Source organism: Saccostrea echinata, unplaced genomic scaffold (genome assembly GCF_033153115.1).
Source record: "Saccostrea echinata isolate AGI-Se365-2 ecotype Australia unplaced genomic scaffold, CSIRO_AGI_Sech_v1 ptg000023l, whole genome shotgun sequence".
NCBI lineage: Eukaryota > Metazoa > Mollusca > Bivalvia > Ostreida > Ostreidae > Saccostrea > Saccostrea echinata.
In genome coordinates, this window is record NW_026889772.1 from 5,463,380 (window position 1) to 5,487,952 (window position 24,573).

General features: G+C 32.4%; 1 protein-coding gene across 1 annotated transcript in view; it reads right to left on the reverse strand.

Moving 5' to 3' along the window:
- Positions 1–23,190, reverse strand: part of LOC133191623 (beta-1,4-galactosyltransferase 4-like) — a 235,185-nt gene extending 211,995 nt beyond the window's left edge. Inside the window, exons 1-2 of the mRNA XM_061327370.1 lie at positions 22,995–23,190; positions 22,057–22,469 (exon numbers count right to left, since the gene is read on the reverse strand). Of these exons, the coding sequence (XP_061183354.1) occupies positions 22,057–22,469; positions 22,995–23,190 (609 nt within the window). The remainder of the gene's footprint in view (positions 1–22,056; positions 22,470–22,994) is intronic.
- Positions 23,191–24,573: the final 1,383 nt, after the last annotated feature.

The following is a 24,573-nucleotide window of genomic DNA, read 5'->3' on the forward strand; positions in this document are numbered from 1 at the left end:
TACCCTTATCACCTGCATATGCGGTTTATGTCTGTCATTTGATTTGATCAAGGATCATGCTCTACGAATGAACCATTTCTAAAACTAGGAAAGCTATTGACAAACAAGTTGATGAAACAAGGATATCAACAGCCTCGTTTGCAGTAATCTTTTCGCAGGTTTTACGGTCGATACAATGACCTTGTCAGTACATGCAACCTATCTTTGAGTCAAATGCTGACTGACGTTTTTCATACTAATTGTTAGGCCATTATTTATACACTGAACTGTCTACGGATTTTTGCGGGGTTTTTTTTCCATGTTTGATATCATGACAAGGAGCACACGGAGGGTTTGACCGGTCGGCAGGGGATGCTTACTCCTCCATGGCACCTGATCCCACCTCTAAATTTTGAGGTCCGTGTTTGCTCTGCTCCAAATTTGTATCGTTTTATTGGACTTAAGGGATTGAATACTATACAATTATGGACTCTTTCGGTGGTGAATATGGTTTGTTATTCACCAGAAAAATATCAATATTGACCGAGGCGAAGCCGAGGTCAATTTTGATATTTTTATAGTGAATTGCAAACCATATTCACCACCGAAAGAGTCCATAATTGTTTCACTATATAGTCAGGATTGTAATAAATAAGACATTGAAGGATGCATGACTATACCGTTTTCATTAACGATCCTCCGTCGTAGAAAATTTTTTTTAAAAAATGTCCAGATTACAATTTATAACTTCCGACTGTTTTCCTTTTGCTGTGTGTAAGACATCGAAATTTTTGGAAAATAATCCTCGATAAACTTGCCTAACATTTTTCCTGTTCAGATACACGGCTGGCTCCGGTCGTTGCAACCATTTTTTTCAACGTTGTTTGAGGTATTGATTGTGACGTCCCTATGCCGCTGCACGTGCACTCACCCTCCGGTGAATACTGCCTCAGATCCAAAGAATATGTAGAATCATGAACTGTTTGTCTTTGTATAGATTATATAGGAACTATTCATAAACTATATAATAATGTTCTTTATCTTCATATTTTATTCAAACAATATCTTTATCTTTTACGTAACTTTTCTATATTTTTGTGGTCGTATTTGCCCTTTTTTTAACATTGCTAAATGTAAAGTGTTAAAGGGAAATATTTGAAAGTAAAATCCATCATTAGACGAATCTGTTTTAGATTGCTATGAAATTGCCATCAGTCCTGCTAAAAGAGATCATTTTTAGATGAAAGTCTATAGAACAAAAACAGGAATTAAACACGAAATACTTAAACACACAGAGCAAAAATACTATATATATATATACTGAGATGATATTGAGTTGCAATCTACAGAAATGAAAATCGCTACTATGACTGGAGGAGAAGCATATCTTAAGTTACTAAAATGTACTGAAAGTTTTTTTTTTTTTTTTTTATTCTAAGATTAACATACATGAATATCATTTTGAATGTGTAAAAGAAAATATACATATGAAGTGATCAATTCATTTTTTTTAATTAATTTAAGAATATTTCTTCTATCAATTCATGTATTCATTGAGTTTAAAATTGTCATGTTATTGGATTAATACTCAATTATCATTTATAATTTTTGAATGGGTATTCCCATTTGAATTCTTCAGAATTGTTAAATTGGGTCACTGATTAGATAAACACAATTAAATGAACTCTTTAATTAATTAAAAATGTAAAAATGCAGAAATATAAGCTATATTTTCTATGGAAATGGCTATTTTTCTCGGTGGTTTTAAAGTGATTACTTTTATAGCAAAACGTTTATAATACGAATGGTGGTACATACCACAAACCAAATCTCCCAGACAAAAGAGTTATATTTATATTGTTTTATATTTCTTTTAATGAAAATCTAATTAGTAAAATCTTAATTATTTAAAATTTTTAAAAATACTCTTGAAAAAAATGTTCCCAGAAATTTTACAGTTACTAAACTTCATAATATTTCTAAAACTTTCAAAAATTATACTGAACTGTAAAGAAACATTTTCCCACTTTTCATTAAATTATGTGGCTTGGCCAAACAAAAGGTTATTAAACTTAACGAATATCATTCCTGTATTATCAATCCTTAAAATTCTGATTCTGATAGATTGTGATTAAATAGCTCGATAAAGTATAAAACCAATATATATTCTTCTTTTTAGTAACACCATTGTCTTTCTTTGTAAGGCTCATTATTTTAATTGTATATTAGAAGAACTGGGATTTGATTCTACAAGTGACAATGCAACTTATACCCATAGCTCCCTTTCTAAGGAGGGCATTCTTTAAAATCATATGTCAGTTTTGAATATTTTTTTAATATTCCCAACGATCAAAGTGAATTTGAATTACCATATCTATATTGGATTCCGAAACTTCATAAAAATCCTTACAAACAAAGATACATAGCGGGTTCAAGTAAATGTTCTACCAAGCATCTTTCTTTACTCCTCACCAAAATATTAACAGCAGTGATGGAGAAACATCAGGAGTCCGGTGCAACAAATTATTCGAGAAGTGGTGTAAACCAGATGTGAATGCTTAAAAATTCTAAGGAACTTTTTGAAATTTGAAATCACAAAATTTTGCCAAAAATGACTTAAAAACTTACGACTTTTCAACTCTGTATACAACCATTCCCAACGATAAATTATAGTCCAGCTTTTTGACAGCTGCTTTTTCAATAAAAACTGAACTCGTAAATTTATTTACCTTGTCATTGGTCATTTGCAAAATTATTTTGTTAAAAAATATTCTGATTGTAAGTTCTATGTTTGATAAAATGACCTAGTCAGCAAATACAATCTTTCATTAAGTCATATACTGACTGGCATTTTCATACTAATTGTTAGGCCATTATTTACACTGAATTGTCGACCGATTTTTCCGTTATTTCTCGATCATGACAAGGAAAATACGGTGGCTGTGACCGGTCGGAAGGGGATGCTCACTCCTCCATGGCACCTTATCCCACCTCTGATGTTTTTGGAGGTCCGTGTCTGCTTTGCTCCTGATCTGTATTGTTTTAATGGACTTTGGACTTGGATACTTTTTTGTTAAACACCCAATTTTACGTTAACGCCCCCAAAATCTACCTGGTTCAAGATCAATAATATATCGCCTGTCAATCATAAATAAAACAATAGCTACTGATCTGATTGACAGACCAGCTACTGGTGCTACCTGATGTTCTGAGATTGGATGTTTCGATAGCAAATTACCTGACCACGCGACAACCTCTTTTATGTGCCCCGCTTGATTTGTCGTTTGGGTCCACAGAAACTCAATTCACCGTCATCGGTAATTATATAGCGACCCCCCCCCCCCTCCCCAATAAAATGAATCAACACAAAGTGGAATAAAATAATTGACAGAAGATAATTAGACGCTGATGGCATGAAATAAGTTTGAAAATTATGAAGATTCCTTTTAAATTATCACAAGTTTTATCTGTGAAAGCAGATGTTTAGAAAAAACTCACAAATGGTACACATGTTACGTAAATATTGTATTTCGTGTACAATAAATTGGTGATTATTTTTAAATTGCACTATCTTTGGATGGCATTTATTTTTATTTAAGAAATTTAGATTACGAAAATTGTCAATAATTCTTCACCACATAGTGGAAGAAATGTCTAAATCATAGTTCGAATTTCCTCTAAATTCCTTATTCGTAAATGAACATCATGGGCTCCAGTGTCGGCCAGGGAAATTAATAATTTCTAGATTGTTAATATACGGAAGAGAAATGGATTTTTTTTTTAAAATATTTACACGTACAATATACCTTGTAATTATTTTTTTACTGACAATCAAAAAATCATTGATATGATTGCTTCGTAGCTTACACTCGAGTTCTTTTTTAATACAATTTTATTAAAAGGATATTTCTTTAAACATATTTTTTTTTATCAAAAATATCGATGAAAATGTTGAGATTTTCAAGTTCGTGCAAAAGTATTATTTGGTGTCACTACTCTTTCACTCAAAATTAGACAAGAAACGTGTGTAATGTTGACCATGATCACCATAAAGACTTCCTGTATAATGCAATATGTATATGATTTTTTGGCATCTTGAGTATTAGGGCACTCCAGGTAAATAACATCTGTACTAATAAGACCACTCTCTCTTCTCAGGTAACCGTACGGTAAAAAAAATTGGGTCTTTTACTCCATATTTCATTTTGTGTCTGTAAACGTAAATCTGTGTTTTTATGGCTGTCTTTCATTCATCTACTACAGTGGCTAAAGTTACTTAAAGTAGAATTTTACCAAAACCGAACGATAAAACTAGCAATATCAAGAAAGGGAATAATTATGCAGGGAATGAAAAACCTCAGTGATTTAGTTCACTGAATAGTTTACAACAGGTGAGCTAAAATTCTAGAAGTAGTTTGAGGTGTGCGATATATATCACTGATAGCAGTACGCCTTGCATAATTTCGTTAAAAAACGTCCTTCCACTTAGAGATAAAGATGAACACGTCTTCTTGTCGGATTTCCCAGATCTAGTTACATCATTTTTTTTACATTTCATCTAAATCTTGTGGTAACAGATGAATTTTATGTTTATACGACGGCTGTTTGGAGTCATTGAGACATTTTACAGTTGTACTTTAACTCCCTAAATGAAAGAGATCAAATCATAAAAGTTCATCAGATTTTTTTTTTCAAGAATCGATAAGAAATATAAACAAAATCTCTTAGTAGCTAATATTTAATAGCATCATTAGATAAATCACATTGAAATTATACATCTGTAATTTTCCATTGACCCGGAACACTCTGAAGGGGTTATCACAGTAATTTCAAAGTTACTTCAGCGTAGGATTTTTTTTTTTCTCACATTGAAACGTTCGGGAAGTTTCAATTGTTCTTCTTCTGTCATCACTTGTTTATTTTCTAGGAACAATTGAGCCCAAATTATCTCCATTCTTAAACCATCTTTTACAAACCGTTTTGCTGTTGTTACCCCAATATCAAATGTCCATGAGATATCTCTTACGATCGGAAGTGCATTATTTTGTGCCAGCTTCAGGACTGGTAACGTAAATTAGTCCGTAATAGCGAGCGCAGCGAGCGGCGCGAAGCGCCGCTCGTCACTGCGAGCTCTAACGACAACGCCTGGGCGAAGAGAAAATTCGGACTACTGCACATTCATTCAATAGAATTTTTTTCCGCAGTAATTCTGACCCACAATGCATCGCTTCTTGTTCTCGCTGCTAACTTCGTTCACGCGGTGACAACAACTAAAATTTCACAAAAAATAAACTCACCTTAATTTAATTGGTATTGCATGCAGATAGTATATTAAACGTTCTTTGTTAAAATATTTGCACTTTTTAAACTTTGTTTATGGAAATGCAGCTATAACATACCACGTCATGTGACGTCACAGTTTAGACGTTCCAAATGTCTCGTGCGGTTTGAAGAGGCGGATCTTAAAATGAAGTGAACAATGCGCTCGCCCCAACGGTCGCACCGTCAACATATTAGCTTACAGTTGCTTTCAATATGGTTAAATTAGTCAGAAAATTCCCCAGTTAAAGTATCTAATGCATACAAAACGTCACAAATTGTTGTTGTCATGTATAAGAATAATTTTTAGTACGACTGTGTCAGTTCTTGAGTGTTAAGGGGTTCAAGAGTCTGTTTCTACGTATAGACCACCATTAGTTTAAAATGGATGCCAAATGACAGGAGATGACAGATGTAACAAAAACAATTATTTTTGGAGTTATATAACAGCGGTTTCAAACAAAGTGAAATATCTTAAGTATATTGCACGTAATCCCAGCAACAACCTATAGGCTGTTTTTTGTTGTTGTTTTTTTTTTTTTTTTTTTTTTTTTTTTTTTTTTTTTTTTTTTTTTTTTTGTTTGTTTGTTTGTTTGTTTGTTTGTTTTTTTTTTTTGGTTTTGTGGGGGGAGGGGTATTTTTTTATTTTGTATCATGACAGAAGCTCTATTGAAAACCCCCAACGATCAGGACGACCTAAAAAAATTTTGGACGATAGGAGTTGTTGGACACTTCATCGCATCACTCAGGGGAACTGGAGATTAACTCTGGTAGATATTACTAATTAATTCAATACATTTAACCATGCATGTATCTATGTCATAAAGGTCATTCCAGAGATCCATTCAGAAAGCAAGCTACGTATGAAATGGCAGCAATTGTGAGTGGTTTTAAAGTTGTTAATGTCTGCATGGAGTCGAAAACGATAGAAGTACTTTAGTTGTGCATTCAACATTTAAAAATTTTCAAAATGGCGACCAATTCCATTCAAACATTGAAGTAATATGGAAATAGAAAATATCATTTTTCTCAGTAACTCCCTAACCAATAAAATCTTACTCTTTTCATTTGGTAACACTAGTTTCTGAACAAAATATGTGCAATGTAATCAGTTGGACAAATTTTTAACTGTAGACTTAGATACAAAAAGGAGGATTTTATTTAAAATTAATTTTTTTCTCCAATTGTTTTTCAATCAACAGGTACATAGTATTGATGTGTAAGTCTCTCCCCATGTGTTAGGGGTTTAAATATCCAAAATAATCGCCTTTGCCATGGAAAAATTGTGTCACTTTCGAAAAATTTTAAAATTTGCAATACTTTAAGATAGTACTTGCTCTCTGCTTTCTAATCCAATATTACACCGTTGGGATCGAGGGGATATACTTATGCTATTACTTTCGTTTCTTGTATTGTTTTGTTTTTGACTCTTTTTTCTTTCTTCAAACTGCCAGATTTCAATACTTACAAAATGTTGATCCTACAGTATTAATAATATAAATTTTTAGAATTTTCTCAAACACCGATCCAAAGATAAAATGCTGGACCGGTAGAGGGCGAACATATTATTTCTCTAAGGGTGGCCTGATATACATTTCAAAAATGTGTCAATTTTATTATTTTAGGATGAAAAAATAGGGAAAATCCTACTCTGAGAAAGAAGGGGGATTTGGCTGTAATACCCGCACTAAGGTGTTTGCCTCTAAATGCACACTCCTTCATATTGGGCTTACCAAGGAAAAAGTCAAAATAATTCTATAATTTACACAGTACATGTACATGTATTCGTCAATTCGAGCATAAAATGCTCAGGTGACCATGTGACCTATGAGCCTCTTATTGGTATTTCCTTTACTTAATTCATTACCAGTCTGAAATAACAGAATTTAATTAATGATGTAAATTAGGTTTGATAAAAGGGGGATATAAATTTTTGGCCCATAATTGGAACTTAATTTTTAAATTTATTTTCTCAACAACAAATAAAATTATTTTAGTAATAGCGTTTTTGATGAATTTATCAAAATGTGCAAACATTTTAGTATTTGATTAAGCAAAAACCTCCTTGAAAAGCCATACCCAATCAATTTTGTCCCCCCCCCCCCTCCCCCGCACGCACACACACAAATTGCCTGTTTTTGGAAATAGGCCTAGATGGCAAAGTTACGTTAAAGCATCGTTTGTTATGATAATTTAAAATTTGTTCTTGTACTGTACATGTATGTGAACACCTTTTTGAAAATTTCTACATCACATTGGGCTTGCGTCACCCTACTAGTACTAGTTTTACCATTATCATTGCACATGGTGCAGCGTGGTGTAAACATCATGACCTGTATATCAGTAGAAATTAATTAATTTTGTGTTTTAATTGGATTATATTTCATGAAGTTGACAGGACCTATGACAGTCAGTAAGTACAAGTTTATGTATTGATAGGGGTAAAATAACCGAAATGCAAATGGTTAGGTAAAAGTTTAAAAAGGATCAAAGATCATCGGATTCTGAAGAGTTATCTCCCGTTCTCGACATTACATTCAGTTACAGGCACAGATGACAATGAAATGACAAATGATCATGTGATTCCAATATAGTAGAAAACTTTTCCATTTGACTATACATTATTTTGTTTCTTATGTTATTATGTACATCTAATGGTTTAAGGTTATGAACCCCTGGAGGTCATCCCCACTGTCTTAATGAACTGGAAATGTTCACAATATGACTACATCAAATTAAATAAAAGTGCATCAATGATAAGATTGCTTGACATTTTATTCATGAATTTCGGTCAACCCATGTAGAATTAGGAATGAAAATCATTCAGAGAGATGGACCATTAAACTATTTGTATATATTCACATTTTTTTTTATGTCAAAACAAAGTATTAGTTACATGAACAAACAGGGGAAGGGGCGAGGGGAAGAAGTTATCTCTTTACGTCTTAATTGTTGAAAACTCCTATAATGAATGTTAACCTCAAATCCGACTTGTATGTCTTCATTATTTTTAAGTGGTGGTGTCTCCATATGAGTGAAAAATTCCCGAGAGGGACATTTAACAGCAAACAAACAAATGACTTAAAAAACACAATATACATGTACATGTTTATTAGTCAACAGATATACTTCTGGTCATATCTCTAGTTCTCCCTTGAATCAGAAATGAATGATATGAATATTTTAAGAATGATTAAAAGTTGAAAAGGTTGTGCATTCTAAAATTGACTAAGCTCTGTGGTTGAATTAGCTATACCAGTTAAGCTTATTTTGCTACTCAAAGCATCTTGATTAATTATTTTTAATCATACTGTTTTCTGAAATGTGAAGGTTTTTTTCAACATGGATACAAGTCGTACCTTTTCAGCTTCTGAAAACAATTTTTGAAAAAAAAACTGCTTTTCAAATACTGTAACTCTTTCCAAGTACTTGTGATCATAAGTTTTTAGCTCACTTGAGTTTTTCTGGTTTTCTGATCACATTTTGTCTGTCATCCATCTGTCTGCCTGTAAACTTTTCACATTTTTGTCTTCTACACTAGAACCGCTGGGCCAATTTCAACCAAGCCTGCCACAAAGTATCTTCGGGTAAAGGGGATTCAAGTTTGTTCAACTGAAGGGTCACACCCTCTTTCAAGGGGGGGGGGATAATCAAGAATTAGTGAAAATTTGGTGGTATCATTTAAAAAAGTCTTATCAAGAACCACTGACTGGGCCCAAAAAGTTGAAACTTTCTTTACATAGACTTAGTGTAGATTCAAATTTGTTCAAATTATGACCCACTGGGGTAGGATGGGGCCACATATGGTTACATAGAAAAATGCAGGGGATTTTTTCCATCATAAATCTTCTTCTCAAGAACAGCAAGGGCATTATTGTCATCCGTTTTCGCGAAAGGGATCTAGGGGACATTAAATCTCATTTGTCTGTCAGTCTGTCTGTTTGTCAGTCTATCCATCTGTCATAATAAATTTAACCTTGGTCATAACTTTTGAATAATAAGAGATAGGGCTTTCATATTTCACATGTACATTACCTACAAGAACTTTCTAAACATGCTCTGATTTTTGAACCCTTGACCTTGACCTTGAAGTTTTACCTACTTTTCAAAAAATTTAACAATATTTTAAATTGATCATTTTGAAAGAGAAAAGATTATACATGTATATTACCTGTGACAAGATCTTTCTAAATATATCATAACTTTCGACTCTGTGACATTGACCTTGAAGTTTAACCTACTTTTCAAAAATGTTATATTTCCTTATAACTTTTGATTGAGAAGAGATAGGACTTTCATATTTGACATGTACATTACATGTAACAATATGTTTCCGAGCATGCTATGATTTTTTACCCCTTGACCTTGATGTTTTACCTAATTTTCAAAAATTTTAACTTTGGTGATTACTTTTGAATGACATATGATAGGGCGTGCATATTTGAAACAGAGTCATAAATAATGGCATCCCATCCACTAGGACATGGAAAGCAGGGGACCACTATTCTTTGAATTTGCTTGTTAGTCATTTTGATATGGAAACATCCTCATATAGTGTAGATTCAAGTTTTTATGCCCTGCCATGAATATGGCCGAGGCATATAGTGTTTGTCATGTCCGACTTCAATCAAACGTCATGTGCTGATACATACTGATGTAAGCTTTTCAACTGCATCAACATTTTGACCTTCACCTTTCCTTTGACCTTGACCTCACTTTTCTTAAATTAGTGTCTTAGATCAGTTTTGAATAAACAATTCGAGATATATATATTAAACTTCATATGCTGATATATACTGCTGAGAGCTATCAATTGCATCAACTTTTTTTACCTTGACTTTTTCTTTGACATTGACCTCACTTTTTAAATAAGTGTTTATTACATTTTATATAAACCATTTATGATATTTTTATCAAACTTCATATGCTAATAGTAAATACATACTGATGTAAGCTTTTCAACTGCATCAACATTTTGACCTCAACCTTTCCTTTGACCTTGACCTCTCTTTTCTCAAATAAGTGTTAAGCTCAGTTTTAAATAAATCATTCAAGATATTTTTATCAAACCTAATATGCTGATATGTATTAGTGAGAGCTATTCAACTGCATCAAAAACTTTTCAGCTTGCACTTTCCTGTGACCTTGACCTCCCTTCATTTTAATTTGTATTTTGCTTAGTTTTAAAGAAACAATCTAAGATATTTTTATGTAAGCATGCACTGATACATAATTTGGTGAGAATTAATCATCTATATCCATTTTTTTTTTTTAGATTTTAGTTTCAATTTTAAAGAAACTGTTCAAGATATTCTCATCAAACTTCATACACTCATACAAATTTTCATGTTGCTTTAGTAATATACATTCGGCGGGGCATTTATGTCCTATGGACATATTTCTAGTTTTCAAATCATGACCTCCGAGGATAGGTTAGGCCACAATAAGGGATCAAAATTTTATATAGGAATAAAAGGGAAAAAAATCTTCAAAATTCTTCTTTTCAAGAACAACAAAAGCATGATTAATATGGAAACATTCCCAAGAAGTGTAGATTCAAGTTTGTACAAATCATGACCCCATGGGTTAGGGAGGGGTCATTTTTTTCCTGCCCCCATTTTGCCATCCACATTGAAATGCAAATTTTAATACCATTTTACACATCCACAGGGCAAAATCAATCATCTTCCGAATGATCATGATTTAAGGATAGTGCATAAAATATAAGGGAAGTTTTGGGAACCAGGGTGTTTAAACATGTTAAATATTTAAAAAAAAAATTGACCTCCATTTGCCCCCCAGGGGGGAAATAAAAATTCCGAAAGCTTACTGCATATCTACAGGACACCACCAACCATCTCACAAAAGATGATTAGGCTACTGTGTAAAATGTAAGAGGAGTTCTGGGAACAAGGGGCTTTTTGCATAAAAAAAAGGTCATTTTTCAACCCCTGTTTGACCCCAGAAGGAAAATAACAATTCCGAAACCTTACTGCATATCTACAGGATACCACCAACCATCTCCCAAAAGATGATTAGGTTACTGTGTAAAATGTTAGAGGAGTTCAGGGAATCAGGGGCTTTTTGCATAAAAAACGTCATTTTTCGACCCCCATTTGACCCCCAGGGTGAAAATGAAAATTCCGAAACCTTACTGCACATCTACAGGACACCACCAACCATCTCCCAAAAGATGATTAGGCTACTGTGTAAAATATAAGAGGAGTTCAGGGAACCAGGGGCTTTTTGCATAAAAAACGTCATTTTTCAACCCTCATTTGACCCCCAGGGTAAAAATGAAACTTCTGAAACCTTACTGCACATCTACAGGACACCACTAACCATGTCCCAAAAGATGATTAGTCTACTGTGTAAAATGTAAGAGGAGTTTGAGAAAGAAGAGTGTGACAGACGGACGGACGGACAGACGGACGGACAGACATGAGTAACAACAATATACCCGAACTTTCTTTAGAAAGTGCGGGTATAATCACCTTAGAGTCTGTCACATCTTTTTCGTATCTGGATGTTTTACTGAATATATATACGATATGAGCCAACTAAAAGCTAAATTGTTTGAAAAATGCGATTATTTAAGCTTTTCGATCGACACCTTTACTAATATTCATGTAGATTTATTCCGCATACGATTATTCGAAACTTAAGAGCATGCTCTGAGAACGTTCAAATCTTAATTGGGGAAGGTTTTCTGACAGATAAGTTGATGATACAGGGATTTCAACAGCTCGTTAAAAGTCAGCATTTCGTAATTCTATGGTCATTATATTGACCTTGTTATAGGTTATAGCAATTTAACCTTTCATTGGGTCGTATTTGACTGATATTGTTAGGCCTTCGTTTTTATCTTAAATTTGACTACGGAATGTTCTGCCAACCTGATCAATACACAGTGCTCATGAGGGTGTAAACTGTCGACTAGGGATTCTTATACTCCTCCTATGCACCTCATTCCACTCATGGAATTTTTCCGGGGTCCGTGTTTTATGCCCTGTTTACAGATTTGTATTGTTTGTAGTTTTTTTTTTTTTTTAGATAGACCACTGTTCATCATCTTCACCTTTTCTATTCATTACAAACGTAGGAAAAACCTGTCTTCTTATGAGTTCAGACATAATACAGAAGAAATAAGGAGATAACGAACAGTAACCAAGCTAAAAAGTCCATTTTATTTATACCAATACATATATACATACATACATTTATTCTGATCTCGAAACATCTTTTTGTTGCGTCAACAGTGTTGAGCTTTACAGTGGCGCACTGTTTTGATAGACGATTCTAGTTCATATTTGTATCTTGTTTTCCGACATCAACTCTGATTTTAGTATAATAAGTGTAAAGGTCAACAGAAATGAGTTTGTAGGGAACATTTCTTAGACCATCAGTCTTCATCCTGCTTTTCCATGTGTTCAGTACTTTAACTCTAAAATGGATCAAGCATTATAAGAAAAGTCAATTCAGATCAACTCAAGTGAAGTTTACTTTACAGAAAAAGCATTGGTTAATTACGTCTACAATTACATGATGATTTGATTTTTCAAGAGTCAAGATTGTACTAATTTAAAAATTAATTACGCTTTTGACCATCGTTTTCGCTTCTTGTGGCGAATCATTGTGTATCTACCGATCGACGTTGGGGGGCGAATGATTCGTAATTTTGAATGACGAATTCTAAAATCAAACATTATTACATACAGCCCTCATTATTAAATGGAAATTGCACAGAGCTGATACAGAGAATCGTCTATTTAAATAATAATGACGATGTTATGAATAGTCCGAATTTTCATATTCAGTGATTAAAAAAATTTGTTTTCTTTTTTTCCTTCCAATAATGTAAGAATTAATATAATCTATTAAAAAAATTGTTGCTTTGCATTTCTTTTACAAGATGTTTATAAATGTAACCAGTATAGAATGAATATTATTATTATTTTGATTAGTAGAAAATTTTGTAGAAAGCATTACAAAAATTAACAAGATTAATTACCTGAAATACATATCATCATCCTCTCCTCCCCAACCCCAGAACATGTTAGAAAATCCGTTGATTTTACGAAATATTTCTGGTCGAAATCCTAGGACTCCACCAATCAACCAACTGTACATCAACCTGTTGGAAACCGAGGAAAACATTTTTACACTCTCTGTTTCATTTTCTGGTGACAAAACAACTGATTGTTTAATAAACAACAATAGCTTTATCAAACAGACCAAGCACAGTCACCAGATAAACAAAGTATACATGATAGTAGATTCAACTGAGAAATAAAAACTTGTTCTTACTTATAAAGACATTTTAAATAATGGTAATCTATGTCTATACAGAGAGAGTTTTTGTGACTTCTCCATTCATAAAGAGCAAAAAACATTATTGAGTAACAGATCAAAAACTAGAAGATAGAAAACTCAGAAAATTGAACAGATTTCAATGAAATTTAAGTTTTGTCCCATAAAAGAGACGAATGATTATAATTAACGTGAAATATGAAGATAACGAACAGTAATCAAGCTCAAACAATTAAAATTGGGAGCGGAGTAAACACCTGAAAACATCAATTGTGTTTTAATTAAATCATGGGACTAAAGAGATCAATTTTAAAATTCCTAAAAGTTGTATGTCTTATTCCAAATATGCCGTTATCAGGAAAAAAACACTTTGAAATAAGTAATGACCGAAAGAAAATGGAAACTCTATCATTATATATATTAGAGAATAAAAATAAGAGAATACCTTTGTTTTCATTAATATCCTTTTTTGTGAATTTATATACCGTTGTTTTAATATACGCTAAACCATAAATTTTTGAATTTTCTAAAACTCTATAAATATATCAAAAGTCACGACATAGAAGAGATCGATCTAAGCTCCAAATAAATAGATAACTAACTCAAAAGATTTATAATCTTTGAAATGTTATATTTTCCTCATTTTTAAATATCTACATTTAAAGAAATAATTCTATTTATATAATCTAAGAAAATAGGATTACATTTCTTTCTAATAAATAAGTATATTAGTTGCATGTGAATTAGATTAGTTAATACTACTTTCGAAGACATGACTCCAGGATTACTTTCACTTTTTTAAATTTCTTACTTTAATTTCTTCTTATTGACCTTTTATTTCCTGAGCATTTACATGTGTTAGTTTTTCTTGGTTTACTCCTTGTTCCATTTAGGGTGAGTTCTGACAAGGGAAGTAATTCAAAAATAGTCAATGTTGTCTGAATAATATATCAAATGCATTTAAAAGAAATACTTATTAAGATCTGTCTCCAAGACCATAAACTGAGAATCGACTTAAGTCAAAATTTCAAGCCAATGTAACTTTTAAAATAATTCTGATAATCAAACATAATTTTCATCATATTTTTGAATTTAAATGTTAAACAAAATTACAATTTTTTAGCAAATAAATTAAACAAAATCATTATCAGATATTAAAAATAAAAATTTTGACTTAAGTCTGTTCTCAGTTTATGGTCTTGGGGCCTGGTCTGCCAAGAGCTCAGTTAACGATCCATAACAAAAAAATACTATTATGAATTATAGTTAACTATAGTTTGCTATAGTAACTATAGTTAATCAAAGTTTCAAAGATTTTACTATAGTAAATCAAAGTTTCAAAGTTTTCACTATAGTAAATCAAAGTTTCAAAGATTTTACTATAGTAATTTTATCAAAGTTTCAAAGTTTTCACTAATAGTAAATCAAAGTTTCAAAGATTTAACTAAAGTAAATCAAAGTTTCAAAGTTTTCACTATAGCAAATCAAAGTCTCCAAAGATGTTACTTTGAAACTATAGTTAACCATAGTAAAGTGTACTTAACTATAGTTTACTATAGTATGTTTTGTTAGGGAAAGCTCTAAAAACTGCTGACTAAAGAGCTTTAATGAAGCTCTAAACACTTCTGATTAAAGAGCTCAGTTAACGAAGCTCTAAACAGCTCAGTTAACGAGGCTCTAAATATTGCTGACTGCTGACTTAAGAGCTCAGTTAACGAAGCTCTAAATATTGTTGACTAAAGAGCTCAGTTAACGAAGCTCAAAACACTGCTGACTAAAGGGTCCAAATTCCGTGGTAGTTTTATGCAGTAAGAGTGATATGTCCTTGATGTAAAATGGAAGAAATAGACATTGAGAGTAAACGACACTATTTGAAATAGATTAAAACATTCTTAATATTATAATAGACCAAGATAAAGAAATTGAAAACAGTATCTACATATATGTTTTCTCCAATGTAAATAAACAACTGGGACTTATGTTCACTAATGCTGAACGTTGTCTTTGAATACTTTTATTGTAGAAATGTGGCAAGTACTCTAGGTTGGAAATGAAAAAATTATACTCAATATCCATACTTTTATATGATACAATTTTCCTTAAGTCCAAAAAATCATTATCGTTTAGAATGGTTAAAATAATCATTTTTATAGTTTTCCCTTCGTGCACATCATCTTATGAAGACATTAAGATCTTAAGATTTCACCTACTTGTAACCATCTTCATCAATGGCCACCGACAGGTGGCGTGGTTGTTCAGCGCAGTCATAAAGATTCCCACCATTCTCTGGAATAAGGTCAACGTCATGGAAAAAAACACAGTCAAATTCAAACATCTTCATTGCCTCTAGAAAACCAGCATTCATAAGTCTTCCTTTATTGAACATTCCGTTTCCTACCTACAACATATGACATTAAGGTCCAGATGAAATATGAAGATAACGAACAATATTCAATCTCGAAAGTCCAATGAAACGATACGAATTTGGAGCAGAGCAAAGACGGACCTCATCAGGTGCCATGGAGGAGTGAGCATCCCCTGTCACACACGCAAATGATCAATGACGTATAGTAGTGAAAACTAAAATGGTTCTTGCGATTGACCAAGAACTCATCTTTTTACATACTTGTACAATGTTGCAAAAGATAGACTAAGTTTAAATGTGAATTTGTGATATGTACTCATTCCATATGGCTTTGAACTTTAGTGAGTGAAGATGTGGAATATTAACTTTGCATAAAACTTAAATTTTACAGTAAGAATGAAATGAATAATATTTTTGTAAGTAAAGGAAATTGAAAAGCACGAAGGAGGGATAACCAATCCTCTTCTGTTTCTTCTCAAGAATCTTTTTATTTCATTGTAAAAATGTGGAGCTATTAATTCATTTATGTAAAAAAAATTTACCTCCTATAACTGAATTACAGAAATTAGATCAACATGCATGTTTTTGACCTCTCAAAGAGTATTCTTACCCTGTGCCCTAAAGCGCTTCTGGTTTTTTTTTCTTTTTTCGGGGGGTGGGAGGGGGTGGGGGGTCTTGATTAAGACTTTTAAGATGTCACCTGAGTTAAGGTCCTGACACAATTTTTCCTCATGGGAATGACAATTTTGACTTTTCAATCAAGGGTTACAACCCAGACACGATTCAGTTACCTCAATGCCTGTTGACCTTGATCTGTGTCATATGACCTTGGATCATAATACATGTCTAGGTTATGAGCAGTAACATATTAAAAATTTAAGGTAGGTCTGTACTCGACACTAAAGGGGCTCAATCTTGAAAAATGTACTTTTATAAGACATACATCCGAGCAATGGAAAGATATTAGGAAAATTATACGTAAACATGCCTATTTATCAGCTATTGCCTCTCAGCCTATATACATGTATCCTAAACGCCAAATAAATGTACCTGTCCTCGAGTTTGTCTATAAATAAAAATTGAAATCTAGACAGTCACACCATAATAGACAAAAAAGAAAAGAAGCATGCTATTATTTCATATATAATCATTGTTTTGTGTGAATTATTAGAAATATGTGCACTTTGTGAGGCTATCGAATGAAAATGTAACACAAGACTATATGCTGCAGAGGTCAATCTGGGTCATTTTTAAATATGTTTATGGACTCAATTTTCAAGAAATTGGTGCTTTTTTATACAAAATATCATCTTATAAAGAGAATTAACCAAAAAATATAACCATCATTAAGTATCCGCTTAAGGCGGCTTAAAGGAAGCTTTATTTAAGCCACCGCTAAGGGATTAAGCCGTCATTAAGTCATCTTTCAGCCACATTTACGCAACCTTTAGTCTTAAAACAACCTTTAAACTATCTTTCAGTATCATTTAAGCTGGTAAAACCTTATTCATTTTATGAATTTTGTCTCGCTAAATCAAACATTCGTGAAACGCGGGCATTAGAATTTTGCTACCAAAGAAAAATATCAGTTTGTTTGAATACATGTTATTGTGTTTAAAGTTGGTTATCCATAAACACATATTTCATTTTTTTTTAAATTATTTCACGTTGTATTTTTAGTAGCACTAAACATATTTTTGATGTCAAAATATTATCAAATCATTAAGAATTAAAAAAGAAAAGACAATAAGTAATAATACTTATCATTTAGCAATTAGAAAAATATCATTTAATCAATACTAATGATAATAAGATAAATATAGAATTTAAAAAATGACATGAATTACTTTAAATTATTTATCTTATTTACCGTTCATTTCATTATCGGAATTTCTAGGATATAATCAAACTTTTCCTGTTGTTAATCTAAAACAGACTATAGGTCACCTGTAATTAATTTCTTTTGTTCTCTCCCTCCCCTTACCTGTATACCATTCCCACCTAGCCAAAACCAGTCATCTGTAAAAATTATTCATTATTCAAACGGGGGGAGGGATTATAATTACAGCTGTATATCAGATGGTCGAAATAAATATTTTGATGTTTGAAACAATGATATTTTTTAAATTTCTCGCTGTCCAATCGTAGCCTATCTCTTCTCGTATCGGCTTTGAAAGCATACTCATAGTCTATTTTATCGGTACAGTCTCATCCATATCTTTATTACTTCCTCGTGTCTTTTCCAACCTAAAGTTATTTTCATCCTTCCCCTTTTACTTATTTTCCCGTTAAGCTCTAGTCAACAAAGATTGAATAAAAAGATTAACGGGAAAATAAGTAGAAGGGGAAGGATGGAAATAACTGTAAGTTGAAAGAGACATCATGATTTATAAAGATACGACATAGACAACATTTCTATGTATGAGATTTAAGCTCTCATCAACAAAGATTGAAAAAACAAATTAAAGGGAAAATAAGTAAAAGAGAAGGATGGAAATATGAAATGGTTCCAAGTAGATTCCAAATACTCTGGAACTTGTGATTCCAAGTGACTTCCGAATGAGAATTGACGGGAAATATGAAGAAAACGAACAGCAATCAAGTTCAAAAGTCCATTCAAACAATACAAATTAGGAGCAGAGCAATCACAGACCTCAAAAATATATCAGAGGTGGGATCAGGTGCCCTGGAAGAGTAAGCATCCCCTGTCTTCCGGTCAACCAGCCATGTGTTTCTTGTCATGATCGGGAAAACGGAAAATTCAGTTAAAAAGTGAAAATAATAGCCTAAAAATTTGTATGAAAAAAACGTCATTCAACATTGAAGATAGATTTTATTTGCTAAGAAGGTAATTGTATCGACCATATAAAGCGAAATTTTGCTTTAAATAGGACTTTTGATATCCTTGAATCATAAACTTATTTGTCAATAGCTATCTTCCTTTTAGATATTGTTCGTATGTGTCTTTTATAAGGGAAATATCAAATTGACATCGGCATGAAAATGGATATTATTTGTTGATAAAACGTCGCCGATATGTCTTAATGTCGAATTGAAGGCCACAGCAAGAGACTTCTTTTCATGTAGAAGTTTTTGAATAAACTCGTTTTTACATAAATATAAAAATAGGCCTGTTTATAACTGGACAAAATTTGTACCCATGGGAATCCCAACAGATTGTCGGAAGACTTGATCGCCAAAAACTACATAGATATTGTCAATTAGAAACTCAAGCGTCTTTTTAATATCAACTCTTGTGTGTACAATCAGAATGTTTTTTAAGGACACTCTCTACACTGCACCCTATTTTCAGGGTTCTTTTGTGTAATTAGACTGACCTACCATTTGACATACAAGTAGAATAAATTGTAATCTGAACTAAATCACATAATTTGAAATAAATCCAAGTATTCTAAACATTATATTAGACCAAGATAGAGTATTTGAAAACTTTATTTGCGTGTATTTAATCCATTTGAGTTAGTGAAGGCAATTTTTCTTTTCTATTACTTCATTGTCTTTGAAGATTTTTCCTGAATAAAAAAGGCACGCTCCCTATATTAAAAATGAGTTAGTTAATTTCAAAATATCCTCCTTTATGCTAAATAATTTTCTCAAAGTCCCAAAAACATTTTACATAAGTGTATAGAGGGTCCTTAACAAAATAATTTTGCCTATGACCAATGACAAGCTATGTAAATTTACCGATCGAGTTCCATTTTTTTTTTTTTTTTTTTGAAAAAAGGAAAAGAGATCTTGAAAAGGAGCACACGCGTGTGTGACCGGTCGGCAGGGGATGCTCACTCCTCCATGGCACCTGATCCCACCTCCGATATTTTTGGAGGTTCGTGTTTGCTGTGCTCCCGATTTATATTGTTTAAATGAACTTTGAGCTTGAATACTGTTCACTATCTCCATATTTCACTGTCTATTATGTCTTAAAGGCTGAACTTTAATTTATCGTGGGAAAAGGGCTGTATAAAGCCTTGAAAAGTCATACGTTTTGCTGTTTTTTTTTTTTTTTGGGGGGGGGGGGTAAAAATTTGTGATTTTAAATTTTCTTAACACCACTTCTCGAATATGTTGTTGTGTAGTACTCTTTAAGTTTTCTTTCACTGCTGTTAGTATTTTGGTGAGGAGGGAAGAAAGAGGCTTAGTAGAGCTATCAAAGACGATGAAATCCAGACAGACAGGCCTATACTACTCGAGGCGGGCAAGTTGAAGTTAATACTGATAGCAAATTGGTTATTTTTTGACAGCAACAAGATTTAATAAAATTCAAATATTGATAGATTAACTTTATAATTCAACTTTCCTTACTTTCATCATTTTGAACTAATGGAATTCTACGGAGAGTTCGTTCTGTTCATTTCCCAATGAATTGAATGTCAATTTTAGCTAGTTTTAATGAACGCATTATTATGATGTTCGTTCCTTTTTTAAGTCAGTACAAGAAAAACAGGAGAATGACAATATTATATGCTTTCCCAAAAGTATGATTATATTCCTTTTATGATTTAAATTCAGCTTTTATAATTTTTTGCTGTTTGATTTAAGGACATACTCAACGTACATGTACTTAACAATGTACCTTTCCCACTGATAATTTTCGGAGATATTTTTAGTTTAAAAGCATAATACCATTACATGTTCTAGACAAAAAATCTGCATACATTTCGAGGATTTTCGAACAAATATCAAATGATGAAATCATTGCATTTTTAAAAGAAAAATTAAGGGAAAAAGTTTCAGCAGGTTTTTCTAAAAAAAAAAAAATGAATCGAAATAGGTGTACAGCATTATGCGACATCATAAAATTGCACAAAGGTCACTCAGTTATTGTATCTATTAAATTATTCAGAAATTATGAAAAATAAGTCCAAAACTACGTTGTATATGTCCTAAAAATATATCTAAATCATGTATTTTATTTCACAAAAATACAAAAAAAATTGGTTGAGTAGAAAAAATAAAATATTCAAGTAAGTTATTAAGTATTATAATTGCTTAATTCCGGAATGACAAGGGATATAACTTTGTAAAGAGCCACGTATTTTCCGTATTGTGTTCACAATTAACAAAATTTTATTGAAGTACTTACAAATTTAAATCAGAAAATAGAAAAAATTAAGAACATTATATAGAATATAAAAAGAAAAAAAAAATTAACGTTTTTATGATGTGAGTGCTTTTCTCATTTTCACTTTTTGTATTTCGTCTGCACTTAAACTTAATAGAGGATGTTAACAATTCTATTATATTTTGGCTTTCCTTCTGGATCAGGAAGTACCGGGTTCGATTCTTGTTCCCGGCGCCTCGTCAAACCTAAGACGTTCCTTCGCCAAGTGTGCGCTGCACTAGAGGTGAAAGTCAAGGGTCTTTCGGATGATACCCTAAAATACCGAGGCCCCATGTAGGCGTTAGCACGATAAAAAAAACTCTCGCTGCTTAATGACCCTTAGTGCCTAGAAATGGTCTAAATTTGAAGCCTTTCATCGGTATATGGTGACTTCTAGTATGTGTAAATATTCTTGAAAGGAACTTAAAACATCAATCAATCAATCAATTTATTTAAGTTTGACTGCCACAATTTTAATTCTTATTTATAGATGATAATTCCGAGGAAGAGTGTCAATACTTGGCTTAGAGGCAATAGAAGAAAAATAAGCATGTTAACATATATTTTTTCGAATGTATATCCATTCCTCGGATGTATGTCTATCAAGATGGACCCATTTAGTGCGTAGTATAGAACTACCTTAATTTAACCTGTTTTCTTTCAGATAATTTTACATTTCAGTGACTATAGACTAACAGACAGACAAACAACAAGAAAAACCTTTTTTCTTCTAAAGATTGTGGAGACTGATCTAAATAGATATTTTCTCTTACCAGTGATGTCTTGACACATCTTTTAATCTTTGGCAAAATATATTGGCGAATTCATGCCAAAAAGTATCTTCAAAGTTGATCATCAAACACGCCTACGTTTTCTAGACAGGTTAGCCTTTAGACTCACATGGATCACATGATTAGTACATGATTCACTTAATTAAATTTCAAACATAACATGGTATTTATACCTGTTCGACAACAAAGATCCTGAATTCTGTTTCTTGATCAATTAATATTGGAATAAGATTCTTAAGAAGAATGCACAAATGTTCATCCCTGTCCCTGAAAGGAATAATGATGGAAACATGGCGCTTTGGAAGGCATTTGGTCGGTTTCCAATGACCTCCAAAAATTTCAATTTTTCCTGCAAAGGATGAAACAGAAGTGCAGTTGACATTAGTGTTATGCGTTTTAACATTCTTTGTATGAAGATTAGTCCTTTTAAATGCATTTCTTTCTCTTGGACATTTCACGTTGAAACATTCTGTATCGTTGCAAAATCGAGGATTGCAGGGTTTCACAGTAACTTCTTCATTGTGATTATCCCTGGTGATGCACTCGATCAGGTTACAAGGTCGTAGGTCTATGCTTCTGTTGCCATCTGCAATAAAGTTTGTACGAAAAAAAAATATAAATGAATTTTTCAACCAATGTAATACATTCAGGATTTCTGAATCAACCTCTTAATCTTCGATTCTTATTGATGTAGCTTTGAACATATTTTTTTAATAACTGTATCATATCCAAAATTTATTTGTTGAACTGAATCATATTAAAATGCATGATGTTTGTGGGGAAAAAACAGCGCAATTCACATAAAAACTTAAACTGAAGTATTTTTAATTTCCTGTTCTCGAAATATCTCAGAGCAGTTTATAATTCTAATCTTCTCAGAACGTTTTCCACTCTGACATTTTTACCTACTCTGTAGTATTAGTATGCATATATGTAAACTGTGTGTATCTCAAACAATCCTCCGCCAAAGAGAGAATTAAGCAGCATTATAACTAATAAATAACACTACGGGCAATAATGATTTAATTCATTTAATTTTTCTGGATAAGTTTTTGATGATTGTAGATCATCATCTCAAAGACAGAGAGAGATGAATAAGAGATACTCGTACTTATCTTGGGAGGAGTTGAACAAGGTTCCAAAAACGTGCTCACAATTTGAGGCCTTCCTGATACAGTTTGAGGTTTTTCTGATACAGTTTGAGGTTTTCCTGATAAAATTTGAGGTTTTCCTGGGGTTTTCGTATAACTGTGTATACGTATTATGTGGCCTGGAATATTTGTTGTAGTTTTCACAAACCAAAGCATATTAATTCCACAGAAAGCCAACAACAGAAATATCACAGAAAAAAATTTCTTTTTGTCAAATTGCATGACGTCGTAAAATACGAGCGCAACGATCACGATCAGATTTTTCACTACAATTCATATATTTACTTGTTTAGTAAGAATTCAATTTATAACACTGTTCATCCACAGAGTGTTCTCAAACATTCCAAAATAATTATTATAAAAATTAAGACACTAGGATAATAATTATCTGGAAATTTCTTCAAACTTTTTTTTTCAATTTATCAGCATAACAAACATTTTCCCTTCGTGGAGGAAGTGAGTTTCCTCATACATACTTATTCATTGTTTCTTATCTGAAACATTCCTTCTCCGGTGCAATAAAGTTGAGGAGGGTGCAGATACTTGCATTAAAAGGTCCTAAGTAAAATACATAACGGATCACATCAGTATAAAGGGTCCGATTCATTTTAGTCTGTACAAAATGTAAATTTATCGATTTCCGTTCCAGTTCATGACCTAAGTTACATGCATGTTCTGTTATCGTTTTCCTCTACGTTTAAGTTCTAGTGACCGCGCGTGGCATGTAAAGATAGAATCCTTTTCGTTCTCAACTACGATGCAGCGTGATATTGTCGACGCATTTTGAGTTCCTTATATCCAAATTTTATTTGATGTTTTTTCTTTATTTTGATTTTAGTGTCTAGTCTTAAGGAAAAATAACAAAATCATTTTTTCTTTTTCAAAAATCGAATATTTTTGCTTAAGTTGGTGCCTCTCTCATTAAAGAAGTGATATCTGTTTAGTTAAACAATTTTATTTTTGACTAAGACATATAAATTGGTGAAAAGTGAGAAAATTTGACATAAGGTTCTATAAATTATTTGAATTTTTTTTAAGACAATTGAAATTTTCAAATGTTTTCATTTGAGAAATATTTTTTTTAAAAAAATAGCAATATAATTCTTTGCTAGAGATAACAAAATTTGTTTGTGATCTTGTTTCTTTTTGTCTTTAATCTCCTACTTAATATGTGTTGTTTTTTTTAAAAAACACTTTTCCATGGGAATAATAACAAGAGATCCAGGGGCCACATCGCTCACCTGAGCACTATGGGTAGGAAAAAGCAGAAATCAGTTCAGTCTTGAAAGGTTGAAAAGTTTAAATATAAAAGTGGTTTGGGGGGAGGGGATGTCATGAATTGAACAAATTTGAATCTACATTATCTGAGGATGCTTCCATTTAAATATGACCAATCATGGCTTTGCTGTTCTTGAGTAGAAGATTTTTAAAGATTTAACCTATGTATTCCTATGTAAAACTTTGATCACCTATTGTGGCCCCACCCGACCCCCAGGGGTCATGTTTGAACAAACTTGAATGTACACTATCTAAGAATGC